The sequence below is a fragment of the Trachinotus anak genome, unplaced genomic scaffold (assembly GCF_046630095.1).
Source record: "Trachinotus anak isolate AG129_WGS33_773 ecotype Australia unplaced genomic scaffold, CSIRO_AGI_Tana_v1 ptg000007l, whole genome shotgun sequence".
Taxonomy (NCBI): Eukaryota; Metazoa; Chordata; class Actinopteri; order Carangiformes; family Carangidae; genus Trachinotus; species Trachinotus anak.
In genome coordinates, this window is record NW_027273858.1 from 16,296,650 (window position 1) to 16,323,953 (window position 27,304).

General features: G+C 43.7%; 1 protein-coding gene across 3 annotated transcripts; it reads right to left on the bottom strand.

The window, feature by feature from the left end:
* Nucleotides 1-3,257: 3,257 nt before the first annotated feature.
* smoc2 (SPARC related modular calcium binding 2) lies at nucleotides 3,258-27,300 on the bottom strand. 3 transcript variants are annotated; one of them, XM_071481032.1, is made up of 13 exons: nucleotides 27,198-27,300; nucleotides 19,348-19,510; nucleotides 17,092-17,198; nucleotides 16,744-16,843; nucleotides 15,875-15,919; nucleotides 13,570-13,650; nucleotides 12,006-12,080; nucleotides 10,240-10,426; nucleotides 9,250-9,332; nucleotides 4,893-4,992; nucleotides 4,446-4,693; nucleotides 4,130-4,167; nucleotides 3,258-3,961 (listed from the first exon to the last, which is right to left on the bottom strand). In XM_071481032.1, exons 2-13 carry the CDS (start codon nucleotides 19,475-19,477, stop codon nucleotides 3,938-3,940), a joined length of 1,218 nt encoding a protein of 405 aa, XP_071337133.1. In that variant the 5' UTR covers nucleotides 19,478-19,510; nucleotides 27,198-27,300; the 3' UTR covers nucleotides 3,258-3,937. The 3 variants fall into 3 exon arrangements, with proteins under 3 accessions (XP_071337133.1, XP_071337132.1, XP_071337131.1); XM_071481031.1 differs by lacking the exon at nucleotides 27,198-27,300 and adding an exon at nucleotides 25,311-26,003 and having other exon boundaries at nucleotides 13,570-13,617; XM_071481030.1 differs by lacking the exon at nucleotides 27,198-27,300 and adding an exon at nucleotides 25,311-25,589.
* Between the last annotated feature and the right edge of the window lie 4 nt (nucleotides 27,301-27,304).

Here is a 27,304-nt window from a genome sequence, read left to right on the forward strand (position 1 = left end):
TGAGTTTAGGCCCGACAGCCCCCCACCTCCACCCCCTTCCCTCCTTCACTACCTCCAGCACCCCTCATTGCCTCACTCTCTCTCCCGCCCATCGTTGCTAACCCTCCCTCGTGGCTCTCCCTCTCAGCCCTGGTCAGGCTCAAATGGGATACTGCTATGTCAAAGGTAGACGCTGTGAGAATGAGATTAAAGGACGAGTACCCCCCACATGCACACCCACCCTCCAGCTCCCAGGCCCAGAGGTTTTAATCCCCCCAAATATTCAAGAATGAAAGCAAATATTGTTATGTCCAGATCTGCAGGTTTGTGGCTGCGTGGACACAGAATACATCATTGTAGATCTGTAATTGCTCAGTAGTCTGTCTATTTCAAGTCTTTACAGCATGTTACTGTAACACTGTTAATTTAAAATCAATATAACACATCACATGTTGGATGTGGCACAAATTTTGAGAAATTTGCTATCCACTGTGTCTCCTCTGTGAGTGTGTCTGTGTGTAGTTAGTGGGCGTTTGTAGGTGTGAAGGCTATGCACACATACACAGTTCTGTCTCTTGTTTACAGGAAATTTCACTCCTCTAATTGCCCATATCACTCTCTCACTATCACAGTTTTTTCTCCCACTGTCTATTAACTGTGATTCAAACAAGAGTCTCTTTATCACCCCGGGAAATTCTGATGTCAGGCCAGATCCTCAACTTGGCAGCCACCCCATTCAGCTGGAACACATAAATGAGAAAAACTGCACAATTCACCCTACGTGCGAAGAAGACGTCGTTCCCTTCAGTTTTCCCCAGACACTGCATACACTCTGTCTCGAGCCGAACATTTGATCTTGCTTGGTTAGCTGTTTGGCAAAGAACGACTAATGCTGTTTGTGTCCATCTCAGCCAAGGAAGTCTAATACGACTGTGAGGCGCTCTGGACAACAACAGCAAAGGAGGAATCAGCTGCTCGGTTTAAACAGACGGCTGGTATAATCAGAGAGTAGAGCACATCACATTATTTTTTCGCCAATTTTACCTCTCAGTTCTGCTGTGGTTGCTTTTAAAGAATAATTCTACATTTTGGGAACTATTTCTCAGCCAGGAGCGGTAACTTCTCAGAGTCTCTGTTGGCTGCAAAGCTAAGAAATCCCAGACGTAACCTCCCATTGTTTTGTACACCTGTTTGTGTATGGATTAAATGAATGAGATATAACAAGTTTTAACGGTGCCTTCAGACACAGCCTGGCGAGCTTTTTCCCCATTTGCCTTCTTTCCAGTTTAGGTAACCAGCTTCTGGCTGTAGTTTAATATTTATTGTACAGACATGAGAGCTATATCAATCTTCCTATTTATCTTGGTAAGAAAGCAAGTATGCATTTCCATAATGTACAAGTACTGCTAACCCACAACAAATAAAATCCCTTAAAGGGGAGATAAAGTTTTAGAGGAGGCTCTTTGTGTAAGAGCAGTAAGTCCCATACAACACTTAACACAGCTGTTTTTCTTTTGCCCCCATTAAAAAGTCACACCTCCTACAGCAATTAATTTTCTTGAGTGTAATGACTGGCGGTGTCCTGTGGCGCTGGCTGGACTGCTGGGGTGTTTGGGCCACACCAGGGGAAGCAGTAAGAGAGCAAGAGAGAATCCCAGGGTGCAAGCCGTCCTCACTCTGTTTACCCATGGACCAGAGCCCCTCCAAGGGCCAGGGGGAAGCCGCAGCGGGGCCAGAGGCTATTAAAGCCATGATGGCTTTTGACAGTAATTTCTTCATGAGTCCACAGCCGCAGGCCCTGCCAGTGGTGAGATCGGGTGCCTCCTCTTGCCCATTAAAGCACACAAACTGTGCCCACAAATCCCGCTCAATGGTATCTCTGTGCTCAGAGAGTGTGTTTGTGCATGTGTGAGTGAGAGGAGCGAGGAAGCAGGACTCAGGAGAAGGAGAGAGCGAGGCCTTGCCAATCGTGAGAAGGTTCTGGTAACCGGGCCAAAAGGTTTGGATGCTTTTCTTCAGCTACTCCATCAGTTCAGGCAAGAGTCCAAGCCATCAGGGAAACATATTCTCAAAACCATGCCTTGACATCAGGCCAAATCGTAAAAGGTGTTTACGCGCATCTCAGCCCAGGGGAGCTGAAATCACACATGACAAGGCTTTAGCATTGTGTCGGGAGGAGATTGGAGCTTCAGCTGCAGTCGAGGGGTTTGGCTAGAGGTTTAGGTGAAGGTTGATGAGTTTGTTGGATGAGGAGAGCAGCAGTAAGGTGTAGCTTCTGCGCTGCTACACCTGTAAGCAGCACAGCCACATTAACAGATTACATGGCTGTTTGGGAAAAGCAAATGTTGTTTTGGGCATGGTGCTAACATCACCTTCAGGGGGATTTAGGCCAGGAACACGGGTGGAAATTAGGGATGTTGCAAAAAGATGGAGCTGAATTGTGAGTTTATAATTAGAAGACTGTGTTTAAGCAAGCAAATAAGGAACACTAACTGATTTTAGATGCATATAAAGGCTTAGTTCGCAGTCCACTTATGGCCCGGGTTTTTCTGGGGGATAAAAACGTATACATCCCTGCTGTTTTAGGACATGTTGCTTCAGATTTAGCTTTTCCGTTGCCATGGATGGAGAAAGTGATTAAGAAGGCCATAGGTTATTCATCTCTAATCCACCATCTCAGAGCAGACGTTCATAATCTCTCCTCTGTGTTCCCCTGGGGTGTTAAAACCAGACCATTGGGCTGGATTATATCACAGAAAGGAGACCGATGTGTTAATCATAAATTAGAGGCTAAGCCTGAGTGAACAGGTCAGTCTGAGGTCAGTCGCTCAGCCCTATAGGGGACATTGTGTGTGAAAAGCCATGGCTTACCATTTAGAAGCCCCAACATAATCAGGCAGGAACAATGTACAGTACTGTAATGTGTCAAGGCTGCTCTGTGCTGCATGTTGTTGAGAAAGAATCTATTCAAACCTCACTGACTGTTCAAGTGTACATTTACCGTACACATGTAAGCTTACCTTATGCAAATACAAATGTTCACGGTCACGCGAGCGCTGGCTCATGTAACGCCCTCTTAATGGGCAGTCATACGACACACAGCCCAGATTGGTCCATTTATCTGTCTTCAGTCGACGTGGGAAATCTGTGACGAGAACAGAAACAAGTACCATCCGTTTTTCCAATTCTAAAATGTTGCCTCAGGGGAACTGGCATGCTGTCTGAAAATGGGATGATACATGACCTTTGCTATGTATGACTAATACTTGGCTCCTAAAGACTGTGTCAACAAGGTGTTTTATTAAAGACGCAGCAAGAAAACACAAAACGGCAAAGACATTACAACATTTATATAATGAGAAGGAAAATACAGAATAACTGGATCAGAGAGAAACAGAGGAATTCACTGACCTAATGAACCATCTTTGACACTTTAAGACTCACAAAATGTATAAAAGAGTTCTTTATTTCTAACAAAAATGAATACATGTGAACATGTAGGATGTTTTTTATGTATGTTTAAAACATTCTTTCAAACTGCTGTACAAAGCACAGGAAGAGATGCTATATGTCAGTACATGAGAGATGGCATGGTCTAAAGTATTATAGCTGTGTAGCAAATATCCCGTTTAACATTATGAATGTGAGAGGAAAAAGCACAACGGGGGAGAGGGCACACAATGTAACATCAAACATTAAAACTTGTACAACTCTGAAAAGTATACTTTTTAGACACACAAAGGACACATACATTGTATGTGTTAAATAATTTTTGTTTGTCAGGACATAAAAAGCTAACTACATCATTCACAGATTCAGCAGTCTGTTTAAATACCTTATTTCTACAAAGTGAATTTACATTTTTTTTAAAGTACAAAGTGCAAATACTATGGTTTCCATTATTGCCGATTGGTGAGGGCAGATTCTCCGTATGGGAGGGGAAATCTCAGTTGCTGGCTTAGCCTTGCTTCTTTGAGGGATTCTGAGGAGAGAAATGAAGTGACATCAGTTTAACACATGTGCTCGTTTGTTTGCACTTAGTCTGACAACTTTTTTTAATGATTTTACATTCCTGACTCAGTCAACAGTTTGACTCCAGGCTCTCTTAGAGTCATGTTATCCATTAGTATGGGAGGAGTGGTTTACTCACTAGTTTACTAGAAGATAGGCCTTCTCCTGGTTTGGCCCCTGTGAAAGAAAAAAAAGTGATATAAACCTCTACAACCAAAATATGAGCAGAACGTCTGGTAAATTCAAGCATCAGATCAATGCCTCCACAAAATACAAGTGACCTTTCATTAAGCACTGTCCCAATTGGTACTTGATTTCAAGCTGATGTAGACCAAAGCAGGCTTCTTATTTTCAAGCCATCGATTGTCAGTTTTGCCAGCTGAAGCGCTGGTAGATTGTATTAGCTGTAGCTAGCCATTAGACATTAGGTTGTGTTGTTGTGTTGTTCAGCTCACCCTCTTCTTTGGTCACTCCGAGGCAGCCCATCAGCTCCTGCAGAGAAAGTGCCTTGTCGTTGCTGATGTCGCAGTACTCCACAAACTTCTTCACACACTTCTTAGGCTTGGATTTCTTGCGCAGGAAGCGTTTGAACGGCTTGATCTCCTTCTTTCCGATGTCCCCACTGGAGTTTTTGTCCAGCTGACTGAAATACCAGTGGACCACCCTCTCCTCCAGGGTGTGGCTGGGGTCAGGCTCAGCCATCCTAAATGACAGATATCAATCAGTTCATCAGCTAATAAAGGCCTCTGCATCACTTCATCCAACTGTCCAGAACAACAGAAGTCAACGGGGCTCAGTCAATTTCCATGGTTACAGCAGAAATCAGCTGTAGCACACCGCACATGCAAATGACCGAACCCACCAATATACATCAATAATGGTGAGATGAACATATGTCATACCTTCCGGCGGATGCTGGATCTGTGACGGCGTGCACCATGTCTGTCGACAGCGCATCAAGAACACTTGTCAGGAACTCTGTTTTCTTTGCCCCAGGACAGCCTGGAAAATAAACCACAGGTCCCCGAATGAGCGTGTGTGTGACCGTGCATTATACAGTTTATATGGAATTAAGTGTACACATGTGTCAGCAAACACAGACAAACGATCATCCAGTCCACAGCATTACAACATGTGTTGTGATCTGGAATGCTGCCATCATAGGTGGCCTAATAAATGTTTGGGGAGGGACGTCATGTAACAGGCAGCGTAGGTCTAACGTGAGCAGCACATAAAGACAGCAGAGGAGAAAATAAACCCAAACAAGATTCTCACAGTTGTCTTTAACTCCCTCTCATAAAGTGTCAGACCTCCCCTCATCTGGAGGAGGAAGAGGGTACCTGCCAATCATCCCAGAGGCCCCTGAGTGGTTTTGACAGCTGGAGGCCTAGATGATGTTACTGATTGTTGTATGTGTGGACAAGAGGCTCCATTCAGCACCTGAGACTCACCTGAGACATCAAGGGGACCAAATACAGTCCTGACAGACAGCGTTACTGAGGATTTCATCCGAGGGATGTCTGATGTAAAGGTATGCATTCAGGGATCGACAGACACAACAGCTGATCTTCAACATGTGGTGGGATTACTATTTGAAATGTCAGCCAGAGAGGAGACTGATGTAATTAACCCAGAATTCTAAAAGGTAAAATCTATCATTAACTATTCTACTAAAACAAACAGAGAAGCATCATTACATGCAGAATGACGAGAAAAAAATTAAAATGAGAAACAACTGGAGAGGAATGACCCTAATGATAGTAATTGTCTGTTAGGCCAGAGAGTTTTAAGAGTGAGGAGGCCAAGGTTGTTCTGAAAGAGCTGAAGGCGATGGAGGCCTGAGAGATTCCTGGATTCCTCTCCCGGCTCACCTCTGCTTTCTCACAGTCCGACTTCCCTCTGCTATTCTGCCTGTGGAGAAGAAGAAATTCTCCGCAGTTTGCTACTCTTTTTATGGCCCAGGCCTGCGGGGCCAGATTCTCTTGTGTTGGAGATAATAGTATGCTTTGCCCCGCTCTAACAGGTGGCGACCAGCATCGGAGTAAACACACAGCACCCTGCCTCCACTCCACCTTTCCCAAGTAGCACGGGGCTTTAGCGACCTGTGCCGAGCTGAGGGCTGAAACATTCACATGTCCAAACTGTTCCACTGTCTCCTTTACATGCTGAACAGACTTGCACTTAAGTTTTAGTGGGCCCTCCCTGGACCTAGCCCAGTAAAATATCTGACCCACCTGTGAATGGCCAAAGTGGTGCCTTGCTGAGCCTCTTGTGGTAAATTAGTCTAGACAGTCACACAATTGCACCCTCAGAAGGCAAAGTGTTTTTATCTGGCTTTTGACCGAAGAGAGATTTGTGGGATGGCAGTTGGACTTGTTTGAGGCTTAGTGTTTTTCATGGAGAGCACACGTCCTCTCCGTAATGCTGGAGGAATCTGAACATGTCTGCAGTTCATTCAGATGGGAAGCAATCAGGTAAAGCTGCAGTCCTTTCCTCTTGGCAGCAAAAGTTTTTCTTGTGGAGGCGGGACAGATCAGCTTCTGTCTGTCTGGACGCTGTTTTGCTGAAGGGCAGGACACAAATGTTCCTGCTGTCATTCAAAGGAAATTGAGTCTGGCCATTTTCCGTTCGGTTCAAGGCTGAAGCAGTAAACGTCTGCTGCCTTACTTCATAATGATTATAATTATGTAATGTCCATGTTTGACAAATGCAGGACAGAATCAAGTTGAGAAAGCCTCAAATGATTACATTTTTTCTTGTTGAAAATCTAACATCTACACCGCTATTCATACGCCTCTATTCATCTGCGGCCTTTAGAAAGTTGGCCACTAAGTGCATGTTTGCATGTGTGTGCCTGTGTGCTACTGTCAATAAGAAGCAGTGTTATTCTATGGAGCCACATGGGGCAGAGACCTGTCAGCACTCACAGCTGCAGTTCCCAATGCCTGCCCCAATGCTATCCCATGATCCCGCTCTGGGGAGAACGCTAGCCAAACACTCCGCTTTCCTCTCCTGCTGCTTTCAGGGCAAGTTGCTCCTTTCTTGCATCTTGCCCCATAAACCTTTCAACACCAGCGCTTCAGCAGCAAATAGGCTGCAGCAATGTGAAGGCAACATTTATAATTATCCCTGGTTCATACAGTAACGGGGTTTACAGCCACTGATGCAACTCCTCATAAAGAAAACAAGATGCTGTTTTTTTTGACTGCATCTCGGCATATTTTATAATTGGAGACCTGGCTGATACGGTGCAGGTTACTTTGACAGCTTTAGAGTGATGTCTGTGCACTTGTGTGAGCGTCTGTGTTGGGTGACTGCATGGCTGAATAGGTATATTGTTTTCTGTCCCACCACACAGTGTTTAAAAAGGCGCTTGGTTGTGCTTGAGCTCTCTCTCATGGGATGTTTTCCACCCCATTGCCACCAAACACTATCTGCTGACAGACACTGTAATTTTTCCTGCTCAACATATGAGCAATAATATACACCAGCGGTGCCACTGGAAGGCAAACACGAGTTACATTTATTGGTCTAAGGAGCATTGATCTGTGACTGTCCATCTCGTTTTTTCCAGTTTTATACACATATACAAGACTCCTCGACACAGAGACAGAGCGCTGCTCGCTGCTAAATGCAGCACCTGCGAGCAGGGTACAGCTCTGGCCTGGCAAACTGTTACATAAACAGTTATGGATGGGACAGGAACAGTGGCGGCTCTGTTCATATGCTGCTGGATTATTAACATGTTTACCAAACCACCAAAAAACTGCAAATATGCCAAGCACTCAGCTTTAAACTGAGATTTGGTTGTATGCAGCACATGAAAGCTATAACTTTGCTTGCACTGGTTTTATGAGTCGTCATGAAATTACTGATAAAATGAAATATGATGATATTTACAATGATGATATTGTAGTATTTACAAATGTAATGAAAACAAGGTGGAATGCAAATTAGTACAATATGACAAGTACAATATGTCAAAAATTAATCTGGAATCAGCTCAGCAAAAGCAAGTGGACATTTATAACAGTTTTTTTTTGAGTTTCAACAATTATTTCTATTTTCAGATTAAAATAGATGCTTGAGATAACTGCATTAAGCTCAACTTCAAAATTAGTTTCATCATTTATGTTTGTGATGCCATGTGGGCTCCATTGTACAGCTGAGTGGAGTGATTATGATCCTGTATCTCAGCAGTTAGGTCAGTAGGTGGAATGATGGCCATAAAAAAAATTCACTGAAGGAGCAGGAAAAACAAAAAAAAAAATTCAACATCTAATTAGAGAAACAATAAGAAACCAGTATAATGTATCGTCTTGTTGAAAAGTAACCTGATTAATTTGATTGACCATCTCCTACACTTTAGAAAAACTGGATTTTTCTTTTCTTGCTAAGAGCCATGGCAGTTATCTCAGAGAAGTCAGAGTCTGTAAATACCCTCCAAAATTACACACCCCACATCGATATTGATATATCCATAACATATCTTATTAGTCCCTTTCATAAGTGTTTTTTTTAACTGATACCGCTATAGGTTTGGTTAGGTTTATGGTTAGTGTCACAGGAAAGATTGTTAGGATTGGTTCGGATAAATATTTGGTTGAGGTAAGGGAGTGATGGCAGTCTCAGTTAAGAGAAACCAACAGTGACTGTTGGTAAGACATGGGGAGTGAAAAGCATCCATCCACCCTCAACATATGTTGTTTTGCTGAAACGGCAATGTGACACATGATCATTTTATCTATCTTCAGTTCTATCCTTTAGGAAATTCCACTCAGATATCAAAATATAAATTCTACAATTTAAAGTGTAAAACACAGTCTCACCTGAAACTAAGCCCACCCCATGACCACCACCCCCAAACTACCCTCCCGCCCTCAATTTACTTATCTACACTCTTGTCAGTCTTTCTGTCACTACCTGTCTCTGGCATCCTATTATCCATTATCTCTACCTCTCCTCCCTGTTGTTTCTCTGCCGTGCTATCATCCCACTATCCTCCATCTCCCGTGTCAGTTGAAGATTAATCCTCCCCCGATCCGTCTCTGTCTCCTTGCTTATTGACCAGTGATCTGGCAATCCTCAACTCTTTATCAAACATTTCCTTGACCAACAGTGCTAATGATGTCCACACACACACACGCAGTTATCACAACCTTGGAAGCTCAGCAGCAGTCGAAGGCCAGCTGCAGAAGAACTTCACCATGTGGTCTGCAATAGAGAAGAGTAGAGACTGAATCGTCTTTGGAGACGTACCTTGGAGATGTCTGCTTTTATAATGATCCTTGGGTTTAGTTGGGTGGGCCCTGGCGTTGCCGTCACACTTTGGCTGTTCATACCTGTGAAAGAGAATACACCATGTGAGAAAATGCCAATTAATTCAAAGTGAAAAGGGTGGAAGGGATTGTTTATGACAGTAAAACGATCCTCGTTGTAAAACCAGAGAGAAATCCCATGTTTTCCAGTTAGCCCCGTACAGTTAAATCTCAGGGATTCAAATAATTGTTTTGTGGCAAACCAGAGGCTGTGAAACACATCCAGAAAGAGCAGAGGGATTTGGGACTGGTATGAGGACAGAACGGGGGAGGGACAATGAGAAAGAAAGATAGAGGGAGAGAGGCAGATAGGCAGACAGAGAGCGTGGGACACAAGGAAGCTTTCAGGGCCTCCCTTGGAGAGCTGGTGGAGTCCTGATTGCTGCTGTGCGACAGGGCCAAAAGCTGGCCTGGGACAAGGGGAGAGAAGGGGGACAATCCACGCTTCCATATGTGTGCTAATGTGCTGTCTGGCACGCTGCCTGGAGCCTTGTTAATCGGATACCCAGCCTCGCTGCTCAACAAGAGTGCACCAGTGCCCTGCTCTGCCAGGCTGACTGACCTCTGACCTGCTGCTTACCAGACCACTGAGTCACTCTGTCTGCATGCTTATGTCAGAGTTATTGGCATTTTCTGTGTCTCAAATACAGAGGCTCAGCATTATTCAGGGACATTTTAGTGCATAAGATACTTGCCAAGAGAGGGCATGAAACTGGGTCATCCAGTTTGACAGCCTCAATCGGCTATTCTGCTGTGATAGGATGGCTAATGATCACTCACCTGCTTTGTGTAACAACTGTCTGGTTTGTTTGCCACAAAGATCCGCGCAATAAATTCCAAGGATCTTTGTAAATTAGGCTGAAGGTACCATAGATAAGCCGTAAAATAACCATATCACACATGAGTTTTGCAAAGGTGAATTCTGTCCTACCTGGTGGAGGTCCCAGGTATGGGCCGTCCAGTGTCCACCAGGACACACCAGCAGTAGCCGGTGGAAGGGTGGCATTGGACAGGCTTGTACAGTCCTCCTTGGGCACAGTCTGGTACAAAAACAGCATCGTTCTTGTGCTGCCTCGCCTCTTCCTGGGCGGACTGCTGCTCCTGGTCACATGATGAGGCTGGAGAGAGGGGTCAGAGGTTATATAGGAATCAGCGGAGGCACTAATGGATTGGTCACACAAACACAACCACGCACACACATCACCTCTAAAGTATTTGCTTGGGTGGTTAAGGTTGTGTGATTTGGCAAATACATAATCCAGACACACACACACACACACACACACACACACACACACACACACACACCGTGAACAAAAGGGTCTGTTTTAAGTTTAAATTTGGAGTCATTCCTAACCAGATCTGCTTAACACATTTTGGATTTATGTTACATGTAAAATGTTTGAATTTCCATTTAAAAGTGAAACACATTCAGCTGCTTTCTCAATACACTCTAACCATTACTGCAAAATCCCAGAGGTGAAGGAGGAGGACTAAGGGGAGGAGGATGAGTGCTTGGAGACAGTGTGTGTAGACTGCTATATCAGCCCCCCATGGCACTGTTTACGGACATTAACAGGCTAATGACTGCGTACAGCTCCCTATGCCCCAAGTTAAGTAAATATTTGGACACTCAACTGGCCTCTGTTGATGTGTGTGACAGAGAGAGAAACGGACAAGACAAATGCAGAGCAGTGGTCAGTTGTGCCTTTGCCTCCACACACCTACATTCAGTGACACACTACTGCTGGGTAACGTAAAGTACTGGGGATGTACTGTATGTTTACTCATTGAAAATCCTCAAGAAGAAATGCAGTGTTTCATGAGCTTCATGAGAAAGATGGGGTTTTGCAGAGCCTCAGCAGGATCTAATCAGACCTTTTCTATGTGCAGCAGCCTCCGTCTCTGCAGTGCAGCTCTCCAACAGAGATCTGAGTATTAAACTCAGGGATGGAAGTAGAGCTCTTCTGGCCATGAGGGCTTTCATCACCGATCTCTCCCTCTCTTCAATGCTCGCCTCAAGGCTCGGAAGCTACTGCGGGATTATGGATATCCCTTTCCTTTGTTTATTTTCATTAGAGATCTTTACCCACACAAAAGAGACCAAATGAAATGCCTCCCCGCTTTCTCAACCGACTCTCTTCGCTCCAGTTCCTCCGTATGGGCTCTCTTTGTTGGGGTGGGTGTTTTTTTTTTTTCACCCCAATACCCAAAAGAGCACATGGTAATCAAAACCATCAATGCTGCATTTCTCAGGCTCTTTTTTATTGGTTGTAAATTATGATAATGGGATTCACACACAAATGCACATGTGCACAGAGGGTTCTCATCTCGAGACTGACCTCAAAATTTATGCAGAAAGCAACATACTTCCCCAAGGTGAAAACGTGCATGTGTGAAACAGGAGGGCAGAACGGGGTAGCAAAAAAGAATAGGAGATCCTGTGTTTGTGCCATGTGCTGATAATTACAGATATGCTTCAACGTGAAGAACCACAAAGAAGCAGACCCTCAAAGCCTGACGCACTCCAACACCAAGACGTATTGCTTTCACAACCCACCATCTGTCCTTAAAAGACAGAACAGCCTCAAACCATGATTGCTCACACAAGTAGGAAAAACACAGAGCATGCTCTCAGTTGAGGTTTGCAAACACCCGATCACCGTCATTAAAGGAAAAGTGTTCTTTGAAACTCACATGGTGCTCTGGTTCTATTGTTCTGTCGGCTGCGAACCTGCTCTGTCCACAGAGTGGGGTACTGGGAAATGATGTCTGAAAAAAATCACCAAGACAGCTTTATTAGCTTCAATTGAAAACACACTTGTTTATCATCTGAGCCAAACCTGGTGTTTCCAAAACTCACGGACTATAAAATGGACATCAGGGTTATCGTCTCTCAAAGTGCTGGAGTGGATGTGGACAGTAAATTGCATATGACAGCTGTGACCAGAAATATAGCAGCAAAAAAAGGGGACAGTAAACTATGACTGTGAGTTTCTTCCTGTATTATCAAATAATCACATTGACATGAAGTCATAAAACTATTCTTTGAAAATGTAAAAAGGGTGATAAAAGTGTTCAAATGCAACTTTACAAATGCCTCCTGTTAAGAGTGATGGATTATCTTTATTGCACTAGAATTGTGGGAGGTTCTTTTCTCGGTCATTTGGAGTTTAAAGGAAGTGAATGTAGCAATGCCACAATATAGAAATACTCCATTACAAGAAAAAACAATGAAAAACCTACAGCACAGATGAACTAACAGCAAAACATACTTTAAGTATCAAAAGTAAAAGTACTCATTAGTGTTTCTCAGATTTTTATATTACTGTATATCATATCATTTGATTCTTGATGATGAATTAACATGGAAGTAGGATTTTAATATTGCACCTTGTTGTGACTTTGAGCTGATATCAGATACTTTATAAGGCGTTGGTTATTTCTCACTGTATCAATGCATCCCATTTTAAAGATGATATGTTTCATATGAAACATTTTAATATGTAAAATAACCAGTAATTAGAGCTGTCAGATAAATATAGTGGAGTGAAAAGTACAATATTTGCCTCAAACATGTAGTGGAGTTTAAATATAAATTAACATAAAAAGGAAGCATAAGCAGTCTACCACAGTGCTTAAGTAAACGTGATTTTGAAATAAGAAATAACACCATTCTTCTTCAAATCAAAAGTTGAATTCTTCATCAATAAAACACAACCTTACTTAAATTAACATTGTGGCACTTTCTTGCTAGCTTACTTGGTTTGATATGACCAGTAGCTAGCTAGCTAATGTTAAAAAGATATTGCTGCAAAATGAACATTACTGAGTAAATTTGCCGACTTGACTTGACTCTTCTCTACTTATGCAACTGTTACACTATGTTTTAGTATTCATTAATATCCTGTAATTGTGGCCATTGTGGTGCTATTCAACAAAAATTGCATAGTCTTACTTTAACTCCAAATGCATGGGGGAAAATGAGCAAAAATGCAACTCATGCTGAAGTTGTCCTCTTAGTTTTCCTTTATATTTACATCAAATCTTGTGAATCCTATCAATTTAAAAATACTTTACTATCACATTTCTCCTAATGACCTTTTTTGAAGAATGACACTGTAGCAGTCTCATGTGCAGGCTTTTTTGCCCTTTTAAGGACGTTTTCATGCAACGCTTTGGAGTCAGTCACTAGTGTCTCAGTAAACACAGGCACAGCATTGAACATTTTTTACTCACAGTCTGACGGATAAAGTCTCACCTTCTTCGTCTGTAGCAGGCTGTGGATCCACCACTAGGCCGGTCTCATCTGCATTTAGAATGGAGAATATTTGCAAGGAGACTACAATTACGAGAGTAAGCTAGATTAGAGAACACTTAACTATGTGAGATTTGCACGTTGCCCGGCCAATAATGAGAGAGGCAGAAGTAGAGATGAAGAGAGAGGTGTGTGTGTGTGTGTGTGTTGAAAGCTGAAAGAGGTGACTTACAGTAAGAGAAGGAAAGAGGAGGAAAACCAGAAGTATAGTGGTCATATATTCCCATGGCTTCACATCATGCAACAAAGGAGATTATGCTATGGAGGACAGATTGAGGTCAGTTATAATGAATGAGGAAAGGATGAGGACCAGTTGTCCCTGATGTTCTTCTCCATCCTTCCATTGCCTGCATTTGAGTTCTGAGAGCTGTGTGAAGGTGGGAGAGATACAAGGGGTGAAGAATGCAGCAGCCAAGTCTGAGAAGAACCAATTAACAGTGGGAGAATCGAGGTCAGTGTTTGTTTGGTCTGTTTGTTTATATGATTTGCGGTAGGAGGGAGATGGGGACTGAGGTTTTCAGCCGCTTTGGGTAAAACCACGGCCGTAGGTGTGGTTAACCTCAGTGTGGGACACTCATTCTGCCTAAAGTAAAGCTCTGTTAATGCATGAGTCAGGGCACCTCCAATGGGTGGCTCCACAAACAGAGATTAAGCTTAAAGTTCTTTTCTTCAGCAATGAATTCTCCATTGCAAAATCAGGATTTTACATTTAATGCAGGTTTGTTTTGCCAGCCATTCATCTTCTCAAGCACGCTTGGTGGATAAAAATACATACAGTCAGTGTGACTGACTGAGGCAGACATGTTATTACTCTGCTCACTTAACGGATGGAAATGCCATTTCAGAAAGTGTATTTATGATTTGGATTTATGATAAACCACTAATGACCTATCTTTACTTTGCAGCCTTTTACATGACTGTAACACCTCTTTTAGCATCTGCCAGGAAACCCCCGTGCTATTTGTGGTCATACAGCAGTATTTTTATGGCTGTTTGTCAGTCGTCAGCTGCACATGATTCCAGCATGTGAATGAATTTGTCAAGTCAAGCACCAGAATTGGGTTTATGGTAAAGCATTTGGTGTTTAACTTTACCAATTCCGATAATAAAAGTGCAGAAATGGCTGCCGTAGAACGCTCAGGCGCTGATGGGCTCCTGCTGAATCAAAATATTGATGCAATCACTGCTATTTTCAGTGCTGGCACACCACAAATCTACAGTTTATTCTGCTTTTCACCACCCTGTTTATCCAACCAGTTCAGACTGAACCACAACCCCCTCCCCCTTCCCCTCCTTTCCTCCCTCATTCCCTCTCCCACCATCTCAAATTTTTGCATTCCCACTTGATCTATGTGTAATGAGTTGGCCGGCCTCAGACAGACACTATACCCAAGACTGTTTACAGAGAGAGAGGCGCAGACGTAAATGTCACACTGACAGGAATAACCCATGTGACAAACACAAGTGGACAGAGACGCACTTTCTCTCTCTCAAACACATGCACACATTCATGCATACAGACACACACACGTGCACACATACAGAATCACATAAGGAATCGATCTGAATCAGCCCAAATTACCCTTTTTCTGTCTGAGCCTTCAAATCAAATCAGTTAAACAAATAGTGTCTTAAAAGATGAGAGGAGGATACACAGTATCTGAAGTGGAGCTGGAGGCAAACTTAGTGGTTCTATAACTGGAAGAGGGTAGATGTTGATGAAAGACAGAGTGAAAGTAGGTGGAGGATACAGTCAAAACATTTCCTTGTGTCTTAAGACACTGTTGCTGAAAAAGAACCAAGATGAAGAGACAAAGTTAGAGAAGAGCTTATGATAAGTCAGTGATCTTCCATTCTGGCTGCTCCCTGGTCGTTTAGCTGCCTGGTAAAGACAACAGGCAGTTATAGGCACTGTAGCTGCTGGCGGTGGGCATTAAAGCTCACCGCAGCCTCTCTCCTTAGACTTGTTACTCAGTCACAGACTGCTTTTATATCAGCCTTCAGGCTGCTTGCACTGTCTTGAATTGACAAAATATTAGAGAGGCAAGCCTTAACAGGCGACCCACCCTGCACATCTCTGACACAGATGCAGGCAAACAGACACAGAGATACACATGAATACATACACACATGTACATGCATGCTTAGATAGGTACACACATGCACATGGACAAACATGAAAGCACACATGCACATATAAAGGAGTCAATATGCCTCTGAGTGAATTTTACTTGAATTAAAGTCTCACCTGCTTTACCAGGCTCTCTTGTGGTAGCCCTCTCTTGTTTTGATCCTGAAAAGTGACAGGTTCAAATTAATTAAAAATTCACCACTATTCACTTTTTTCACGTGAAACAAAAGCTGAAGGATCACAAATCTTTGGCCTTATTTTGAGGTACAAGAACAAACAGCAACCAGACCAAAGCAAAGAGCGAACTACAGTGAAACCTCAGTGAAAACAGGAAACTCTTTTCTTTCATTTTAAATGGCTCCAATTACTTTCACGCTGCAAGTGAATGGAGATGTATTTTATGAACTTTTTAAACTTCATATACACAGCTATAATTAAAGTACAGCTGGCAGTTAAAACTACTGCAGCTCCTACAGCTGCTCCTGGAACGTTCTCACTCTTGAGACAGCAGCAACTTACAAGGCAGACCCTCGAAGACGCACAGGGAGGACATGTGGCATTGGTTATTTGATTGTTTGGCAGACACCATCCTCCAGGAACACTTACATTCCTTACAGTTCAATTTTGTTGCTCAACTCTGCAGCCAGGATTTTCTACTAGGCTTATTTACACTGTAGCCCCATGCCTTGAGCAACGCTCAGTCCTCGGGTGGCCCTCAAACTCTGTGGCCCTCAGTCTAGTCGCTGACCATTTCCCCACAGGACCAAAGATTACACCCCCCCACAAACATGAAATGTCATGCCTCGCTGTGCTGAATTCAATTTATCATCATTGCTTCATATAATTACAGAAACCACATTTTGACTACAACTCTAGCCATCAATGCCATTTTAAATGTGGGCTTATTACAAAATGAAAAGCCTATACTAGTGCACACATTATTGACAGTTTCCCAGTGTAAGGGAGGCTGTTGGGGTTTCACCTACCTTGGCATCGAGGTTTTTTATTGGCCACTGCTGAGCCACTGATGGGTCGGCCATTGGGTGTGACACACCAGCAGTATCCAGTATAGCTGTGGCACTGAACCTGTAATTAAAACAACATGTAAACACAAAGTCGGCAAAATCTAAACCAGTGAGGGCATCTCTGAGAATGAAATGTGAAGAAACACAGTTAAAAACTCATTAACAATAAAAATCTGTTCAGGAGAAAAGAGCAATTTTTGCAAAAAGTGGACTCATGATGCAAAAGAGTTGCTCTTTTCTGCTGTGGCCTCCCTAGACCAGTGCCACGCCTCATATACAAGTATCATATAATAGTGTGTTTTTTGTTACCTCACTATATGTACCATCAGGATTGCATACAGGCACAAAGACCTGCGGGAAGAGCTTCTTGGCCTGCTGCTCTGTGTACTTCTTCTCTGCTACACATCTGGATGTATCTGAGGAGCACCACAAATCACCGGAATCACTACACATCACAGAGACCTATGATTCAACCCACAGCTCAACTATTTTCTTATGCAGCACAACTACGAAACCAACATACTTAAAAAGTCAGAAGACAATGTTGAATCTCACAGATGAAGAAGAACGAAAGAAAAATGCAGGGAGAGAGGAGAGATGCAGGGGAAACAATTCAAGACATTTCGGAAGCAGCAGATATTTGTGTGGCTGGGGAAAGAAACCATCACCCCCGGTCTTATTAGGAGCAAGTCAGGCAAGCCTGCACAGTGCCTGGTGGTAAAGCCATTACTGAGCGAGGCAGCTCGTGCTGCTCCTGAAGAACATTCCAGTCACCCAAGAAAAGGGCTGATGCACAGGGAAAACCTGACCCTTCCCTAATGTCTCTGGGTCTGTCTCACTCTCCTCCTAAACTTCAACTGTCTCCTCAGCTCAGCCCGAACTGTCCTCTAAGTGTTTGTTGACATAAATGAGAGTCAGCAACATTTCACCTATGCGCACCTCGTGTCTTTTCACATCCCACTGTTAGAGCCATGGCTCATCCCGTCATTCCACAGCTGCTTCATCCCACCTGGCCAACAGCAACAGCTGTGCAAACTGTCAGGAAATGTTGGGCAGCAGTGGGTTCAATGTTAACTTGGTGTGACACATAAGCTGCCACGCAGTGCCCGTCTGGCTGGCAGGTTCAAATCACATTAAAACAATGACTCATGCTAATTTTAAAAACGTTCACCAGTTTGGTCAGGAGGCTGCATGTCCCTGGCATGTCTGTCTCTAGATTGACCATTAGACACATGCAGGGGAATGTGCACTGGTTTCACTCAGGCCGGTGTGTTTTTAGTGTATGTGTGTGTATGTGTCACTGTCACTGGAGAGACGTTGGATGTTCCGCATGGGGGATAACAGTGAGTTGAGGAGCTCTAAAGTTAGCTCCAGTGGAAAAACCCAAAACCATCATCCTTCTCCAGGGGGCTCCGACCAAAAACTTGACTGGAAAAAATGACAGGACACTTGAATCATCTGAGCGCAGTGATAGAAAACAAATGTGGTGCCAGTCTCACCATCCTTAAACACAATCCCATCTCTGTGCTTTTAGGCAAGATCAGCCCTCTGGTATATATCGGGTGCTGACACGGCTGCTGTTGCTGTGTCTTTCACCCGTCCAGCCGCAGAGGGGGGTCCGAACCCTTATACACCCGATGTTATTGACGCATACAATACAACTTTCATGGACTCTCGTCCCTTTCAGCTTCCTAGCTGGAATCCTCTATTCTGTGTCCCGGCGCTGTCCACCACATCCAGATGTCCGCTTAGAGACGTTGCCATAGAGACACAGCACGGGCATAAAATCGTAGAATGCTTTTCCATCATATGAGACTTCTTTTTAAGCAAACCCTTTTGCTCACGCTCCCTGCATTAGTGATCTAATATTGTAATATGTAAGAATGGGGCTTTGTGTACGGTCTGCAGAGCAATGAACTAGCAGTATAGAGTTAGTGATGAGGGTGGGGGCGAGAGGGTTCAGGGCTTCAGGATTTGGGTGTATGGATTCTTCCTTCCAACGACGACTAACAATGAGGGAGTCTGTGAGCTGCCTGACCTCACTGGCTCTCCTTCCCCTTTTGCTTTTCATCTGCAGTCCTCCATTGGTCACATATGTACAGCTTTACATCTACTATGATGAAAATGAGACCATTAATTCTTGTCAAAGTATTTCATTGAAATGCCCTCGCCTCTGCATAATCATTTGATTTCACAAAGCTGAAGCCATTTCAAATCAGTGAAGAAGTTGTTGGTCCCATGACACTTTTTCTGTATGTCTGTTGTACCAAAGCATGTAATCTGTAAGAAGACAAAAATAATTTCCTCCGAAAACCAAACAAGTAGAGTATTTTGATAAATGTACATTTCCTTCATCAGTACAAATGGTGTGAAATTATGGAACCAGCCAGGCAGCAGCGACCCCCTCCCCTCCCCATCCACTCTCAATGTGTCAACCCCACTCATCCTCCCAGCACTCAAAGAATTAATTATGCTGAAATGAATTTAACCCACAAGTTTCTACTGTGACCCTCTCTGCACATTTGAGAGCATCAGGCGGTGCTGAAGCGTGACTCATGACCTGACCTTTGCATGGCCCTCGGATGACCTCCAGCTGGGGGTCGCGGCACTTGGCGCGGAGGAACTCGCAGCGAGATGTGAAGGTCCTGCCGTCTGAGGCGCACAGGGGTTTGCGAGGAGCTCCGCTGCATTCCATGTTGCACTCCTTATCCTGGTCCACCCGCAGGAACTGCATAGGTGAGAAAGTAGGAGATAAGCAGAGACAACAGTTGTTAAACGAGCCATTTCTGGGAATCAGTCAGGTCTGCACTGAAACACTTTAATCTCTACAACACGTGTGATTCTGGAGGGATTTATGAAGACAAGGGGTTGGATCTTGTGTATTTTATAAAAACAGGCTACTACAACAAAGATAGAGCAGGTGTCCATTAATAAAGGACATACAAATGATTAATTCTGCTTTTAAGCTTTCATCAGAGATTCATACGAAAGTGTAACATCCTTTCATAAATACAGTATAAGGCAGTGATAAACTGTACAACACAAAGACAAAGATGAGGCAGTGTCCCTACAAGCCTGTCAGGGTGCAGCCATGATTTGTCTTTGTCTAAAGCCTGGAGAGGACTTGACTGATGCCTCATCTTTTGTCTGTGCCAACACCTGCACAGGTATTCACCTGGAATCTCTCCTGAGGATGTTTTACTCAGCCATGAAAAGAGAAACATGGACGGAGACTCCTGGCTGAACGCATCACATCACCTGTGTCAATGCCACCATTGTATCTTCCTCCGTGGTATGAAACCTCCTCGCCAGGCCACACAATGAGGCGGTGGCGGTGGTGTGGGGGGGTGGAGGGGTGGCAACAAGCTGTGACTGCTACAATGAATGAAAAACCAGTGAATGATAGAGTGGCTGAATAAACTAGATGTCAGGGAGCTTTGTTCTGCTACAGTGTGAGTGTTGGGTTTACATAAAGTTTGCGTGATTCATTCATTCAGTTCCTGTGGAATTATGGGTAGAACGGAGAAAAACAAACTCGAGACCCATGCCAATGCAGGTGCTGTTTTCAGTCAGTCATATCCATAAATAAATACCTCTCTAAACTCTTTTTGTCTTCTTGCTGCAACACTGTAATTTTTCATTCAGTTTTGCTCTTTTGTTTTGTGATGTTTTTGTTCAGTTTTCAGTGGATGCACGGATATCCAAGCTCTGTCTGAATGACCCCTCTGTCAACTATTCACAGCAGACCCACAGACAGACAGACAGAAACTTGCTCTCCTTTACACACACACACACACACACCCACCCACACACATCATTCTGTGGCACAAAGCAGAGACTCAAAGCCCTCATTTAAAAGTAAGCCATAAAAATCTGTTACGAGTTATCAAAAGACAGGGCATGGCAAGATGGAAGAGGAAAAGAAGACACACATCCAGGGGGAGGGCGGGATGATCAGCAATAAAAAATTTGTTGTGTCTGACATCCAACAAATGAAGTGAGAGATGAGGTTTGGTGGCAGCTCTCTGCATTTAGATGATTAGGGCTTCAGGGCTACATGCACCTGGAAGAGGGTTGGCAGGGAAGGCAGTGTCGCCCTGGGCCAGGGGGGGAGATACAGCCCACACTGTCAACCCTACTCGTAAATCTTCCTAAGGGGATCAGAGAGGAGAGGCCCGTTCAAACACATCGGAAGAGGGAGGGAAAATTAGTCTTTTAGATTCAATGAAATTTTTAAAAAAACATATTTTTTTTTACAACTTCTTTCTTTCTAGGCTTTGAAAACAATAATAACACAAAAAGTCATCTGACACTGCAGAGCTGACTGTTGGCTTTGTAAGTACAGTCTGTGTCCAAGTCTCAACTCTCATCCTTCATCTTTCTAGACAGACCTATACCTCTTCCTCCTTTGGTAATAACAAAATATGAGTAAATTTCCAGTGGTTAAAGGCTACTAAGGAAGTGTTTTCTTTTAGACAAGACAATCTTATAGTGTAGTCTATAGCAATGGAATACACATCACATTCATCTGGGACCCAGTGGGTGTTTGGGACCCATAAGAGGTTCCAAGATAATTACGAGGGGTCATAGGATGATTTAAAGAAAATAAAAGGGGCATTTGTGTTGTGCCATTTTTGGTTTTCCTCGTGAAATGCTGGATTTTTTATTTCATATTTATTTCATATTTTTGGCATTTTATGACTTTATTTAATAGCAGTGGTACGATGGCCGGAAATGTTGGGTGAGAGAGGTGGCATGCAACAAAGGTTTCCCCCCCCCCGGATATGAACTGGATGTTATATAAATAGACATTAGTTCACGTTAGGACGTCAGAAAAAGCCATCAGTGAGGAAGTGGCCACTTTGCAGAGCATTGCTGAATTTGAGAAGGGTTGTTTAGATGACTCAAATGGTTACAACCAGATGCCACAGTGGCTCTCATCCACTAACCACCTGTGTGTGTGCGTAAGTGTGTGTGTGTGTGTCATCATGCCAAAATGTGTGTTTTGTCAGCACAATAGCATTGCAACTCTGCAAAATACAGAGATGAAACTTTACAGGTGTGTAGTTGATTTTGAAATAAAGGCTGAGTTCAAAGACGGGTGTGGTCTGTTCCATGTCTACTGTGTAATCATGTAATAATGTAGTATTAACTACTGACCCCCTCATGGGTCAGAATGTCAACATGTTGACAAGCATCGTGGCTGGTGTCATCCCATCACAAGATGGTCTCTAGTTCTCTTTCTCCTGCTGCTTATTTCCTTCCACATTTCTCTGTATGAACTGGCGCTCTAACATGTCCTCACCCCTCCTTTTTAGTGTCTCTGGGTTTCTTGGATTGTTTGCATCATTGCACCTAACTGACAGTCTCCCTCCCTCTCCCCCGTCCTCCCACACCAGTTAGGACATCCTTCTGCTGTTGTGACCTCCTCTCACCCTCCACTCTGTCTCTCACAGCTTGCCCCTTCACATAAAGTCCAGCAGGCGTGACAGGCTGGTCTGAGGGTGGTTTTGCAGAAGACCACAACCTTCCAAAGCCAGAAACTGCTCTGATAGTGACTGTGTGTCCAGCCATACTTGGTGGTGGACCGCCAACATTGCCACAGCCCACACTGGCCACCCCGGTGCTCACACTAGACCAGCATTATCAGCATCAGTCCTTTGCCAGGCAGCAGACTGACAACTCAAACAGAGTCATTCTGTGGCCCAGCATCCTGCTAGATGTCCGCTGTACAGCACACAGCAGAGTGCCAAGTGTCTGCAAGTTTATGATAAAGCTCCAAGAACACAGCATGGAAAAACACAGCTAGCCATGAAATCAGCCGCCCATGAAATCAACCACCCAGATTCACTATCAGGCATCCAAGTGTTTATTTCACAGTGAAAGCTGGCCACACTGCAGCAGGGGAACAAATAAGATGTGAAATTTGTGAGAGGAAGCATCAGAGACTATGGTGTCTTGAGGACCTCTTCCTCCTGTGCACTCCTAATGGTAGTTAGCTGTCTACTGCAGTGTGCTTGGCCTGTGGTGATGGATGGGCGACGGCGAGGTAGAGGCCTTACACTCCCCTGATGTCTCACTCCAGCCTCTCCAAGCCAGCACCATTATCATGCACAGTAACACATTGGAGAGTGATGGATGGCCTTCACCTCAGCTACACGCAGCATAAGCTTCCACCCTTATTTATCATAAAAGGTGACTCAAACAAGACAGAACACATATTGTGACTCAAATCCATCTATTGCTCAAATCCTTTTTTTGTCTACCTCCAGACAGCTGGCTCTCACATTCTGTTTTTCTCTCTCTTTACTTTGTTGCGTTTCCTTTCATGATATCTTTCTTTCTTCGCATGATCTCTCTTTAATGATGCTTTTTGCATCTGCTCAAATAATACAAGAGGTTGGCAAAGGAACAAGAGACAGGGGAGAGAGGGCGAGACGGGCGGAGTGTAAGGAAAATTTTTTTTCCAAGACCAACCAGCATACAAATCAAATCCTATTACCTCCCCCTGGCTCTGCGGCATTGTGGGATTGAATTGAGTATGGAGGAGGCAAGCCTCCAGCAGAGAGCACATTGTAGGCTGATAAGGGCTCTCTGGGCTGGGAGGCCCCCGCTTCCAGCGCCCCGAGAGGCCCCTCACACCATGGCCCCACAGGGTCAATGGAGGCCCCAGCTGAGAGCCGTGGCAAATGTGTTAAATGGCCTTGGCGGGAGTTTCCTGCGTAGATGCTAGGATGCAAAGGGGATCATTAGTTTCCAGCATGGTGGAAAGGGAAGAAAGTGACAGCCTTTAACCAGGCTACTAACTCAATCAAAGGTAAAGGCATTTAATTGCTGTGAAAGATGTTAAGAAGAAAGAGTTGGTGTGAAAGGCCACTGATGTTCATGTGACAATAAAGAAGTCTCTTTAGGCAGGTGCACAATTTTATGAAAGCATAGGGGGCAATGTAGCCCATATGTTAAACTCAAATTGCTTTGTATAGGTTTGAAAAAGAGGCAGCCAATGTTCAATGTGCCCTCATCTTTTCACACACTATTTCATACTTCCTTAACACATGGAAAAAGTCTGCCTTGTGAATAACCTGGGCAAATATCCCCTATATTTAACTGCCTGTTTGACCTCAAATATGCACAAAATATGAAATGGAGACATTTTCTTAAAACCAGAAATAGCCTCTCCTGTGCCGTTCAAACAATAAGCCATTAATCACTCACAAAGTCCTGTAAAAGTACAAGTTCAGTGCTCCATGTGCTATTCCAATAAAGAATTGGTCTTATGAACCACAGTGGGGAGGTATGACACAGACACAGTTACTACTGAAACATGCAATGAAATAGCAAAGCTTTTTCATTCTTACAGTCATATCCAGAGCATAGTGGCCACTGTGTCATATCCAAACACAGCATAACCTTTACATCATTTGCTGGGTAAATATTACCACCCTTGATAATTCAATAAAGAAACACATGATCTGTCTGTTTCTCATATGATGTATGTGTAAATGTGTGTGTCGTGGTGAAAATCAAGGGGGAGCATCTGCTCGGTGCAGCACTTCCTCCCACATTCCACAACTACATAGTGCCGTCAGGGAGAAAGGATCTCCGACCCTTCACCTTCAGGTTAACAACTCATGGCCATTTGTTTCCAATTGGATATTAAGGCATCTTCACCCGTACCCATAAATATTGGTGCTGGAGGAGTCAGCTGTCACTTCGACCTCTAAATCAAGGGGGGAAGTCTCTGACAGTGCACATTCCGCTCTCTATTATCCCTCCTTCAGCACGGTACCTGCACTTGATCGTGGCCATGAAATTACCCTCATCTGCTTTAAAGATGCATCTTCTCCTAACATGGATATGGTGCATTACTGCTGTTACTGTAAACAATGCCATGTGCTTTGGCACAGCAGACCTCCCGACACTGGTACCTCAGCATCTGAAGAGCCACTGGTACAAGAGCAAATGGGACAGAGAGGCAGACAAGTCCAGAAGCTGGCAGACAGGTGAAGGCACTAAGAGCAAACCACAGTGGTGCTGCTAACAGACCAGTCAACCCCTCACAGGCAAGCCAGCAGCTTTGCTGTCTCAGATACACTGTGCAGAGACCCTGAAACACATGGGGATGGAGTTCATAAAGTTTTACAATGCAAACCTATCTTGAGTTGTAAATTCCATCTTGAATTTCTGCCATATATGGCACATATTCAAACTGTGTAACTTTTTCTGGAGAGAAAATCATCCTATCAGCATGGGTCATAATTCTGTTAAAATGTATTTAAGATTTCTGTTTACCTCTATGATTATTCAAGCATTTCTGATTATGAGAGGAAAAGCTCATAAAGAGGACACAGATAAAGGATAAGGAGCGCTAAGGTTGTGAACGAACAAAGGCTACTGACTTTTTAAAAAGAGTATTGTTTCAGCACTGTATTTTATGTCGTAAAAATAATACTGTAAGTGCGTGTTGAACTTTTAGAAAAGCCTTTATATAGTGAGACGTATTCGGGGAATTATGCGGCTCTTCCTACCGTGAGAGCGGAGAACTTCTGAGCGCGTCCAGCGCACAGCAGACAGATGAAGACCAGCAGCGGACAGACGCGCATCCTGACGCAGCGTGGCAATAAACTCTCCAAATTACGCACGGTCCAAAATTCAGTCTTTGTTGCCTGGACTTCACCAAAGCACAAGATGTGTGTCTGGAAGAAGTCGAGAATGTTTAAAAATCCAAAAGTAGTCCTTGCGAAAAGATGTCAGTGGCTGAGAGGGGGTTGCTGGTTTATTTCACTTCGTCTCCTTGGTTTCGTCTGCCAAGCCGTTTGTGCAGACACTCTCCTTACTTCTGGCAGTGTGATAACCCCCCCGTGTCCCTGACCTTTCCCCCTCCCTCGGTGTCTCTTCTCCCTCTCTCCAATTCGACTCCCTTTCTCCACACCCCCTCCCTCCACACTTGATTTTGTGGACTAGATCCCTTATCGGATGCAGGCAGTTCCCCAGCCGGTGGGTAGGTAGGTGTAGGTTTAGAGGGACTCCGTCTGCTGCTGGTAGCTGAGGCAAACACGCCAGGTAGTCTTCCTTCTCACCCTTTTTTACTTTTCCTTCTCCTTTAAAACCACGACCAGAGTCCCTCTTTTCAAAGGACCTTGTGATGATGATGATGATGATGAAACGAGGGGACTGGATTAGAAAAGGCTACTGTCTGAGAGGAAACGCAGTCTGTACTCAAATCCTCATAGCCCGCTGCTGAACACCACCTACACACACACACACACACACACACACACACACACACACACACACACGAACTTCAATATGCATTTTGGACTTTCTCGATTCCCTCTCAGTTCCTTTGCCCAAAGTCCATTCAGTTAACACAATACACAGAGACAGAGACAATCTGGCAGCCTATTGACTCCCAAAGCAAGAATAATTCAGTCATCTGCCCCGCTGTCTGGATTTAATATCACAGTGCACACAAAGCCGTGGACGCCAAACTAATCGGAGAAGTAATATTAAACGATTTCGATCAGCATTAAAACCGTGTTGGTGAATTTAAACACATTAATCTTTTTACATGCATAACTTTGGCAGGTCTATGGCCGTCTGAACCCGCTGTGTTATTGTGCATATTGTGACTTTAACGCCACCTAATGGTATTTACATGTAGTTACAAGTTCTCACAGCCCACTTACAAACTGTACAATTACACAGGATACTGTCAACTGTTTGTTGTATGGTTTGTTTGTTTTGTTTATGAAATTTACCATTCAAATCAGTGAATTAGTGATTTGATCGTTGATTAATAAATCGGTGATAATTGAAATAACTGTCCCACTTGTAGGATAATTATCACACATTTTTATCTCTAAATTTAAAGGCAGCAGTTGGAAACATCTCAGTAATATAAAGATAAAACCAAACAATGGTGCTGTTTTAAGATTCATGATGGCTCACAAAATGTGTAACTAATAGTGTATTAAGTTATTTACATGATTAACAAATTGCTACAGGGGAGCCTTCATACACAAACATTTTGACAGGTGTAACCAACATAATGATGGCCCTGTTCCATAAGGTGGACAAATTTGAAGGCCCTGGTTTTGTGCATGTTGGCTCACTGGCTTGGCTTACAGCGAAAAAGTAAAAGAGCCATTGTTAATGTTCACACGGGTTTTGTTTTTCCTGCTCATACAAGCCAAAATGTCTGCTTTCTTAATGTTAATTAGTTCCAACTGTTTGGACAAGCCAAGACGTCTGCTGGGTATGGACTGCTTGAGTGCTATCCACAGGTTAGCAAGACTTATTCAAATGGCAAAATAGCATTTTAAGTATGAGGGCAGTCATTTGAGAGAAAAGAGAAACTGGTGATGCTAATTAAGAAAACACATCGGTCAAATTCAAAACATGACGAACCCTACCTTTTTGATAATGCTCTTTCAATAAAAGTCCCCTTGGTTGGTTTAACAATCGGTTCCACGGGCCAGGGACGTGTTCTTCAGCTGCCACTTGACCAAACCCAAACACA

Excerpts from the sequence above, each read along its gene's own strand:
- smoc2 (XM_071481030.1), bottom strand. The coding sequence starts at position 25,385 with ATGCGCGTCTGTCCGCTGCTGGTCTTCATCTGTCTGCTGTGCGCTGGA. Across the intron at positions 12,081-13,569 it reads GCCTGCTACAGACGAAGAAG|ACATCATTTCCCAGTACCCC; the intron begins GTGAGACTTTAT and ends GATTTTTTTCAG. Across the intron at positions 3,962-4,129 it reads GCCTATCTTCTAGTAAACTA|AATCCCTCAAAGAAGCAAGG; the intron begins GTGAGTAAACCA and ends TTCTCTCCTCAG.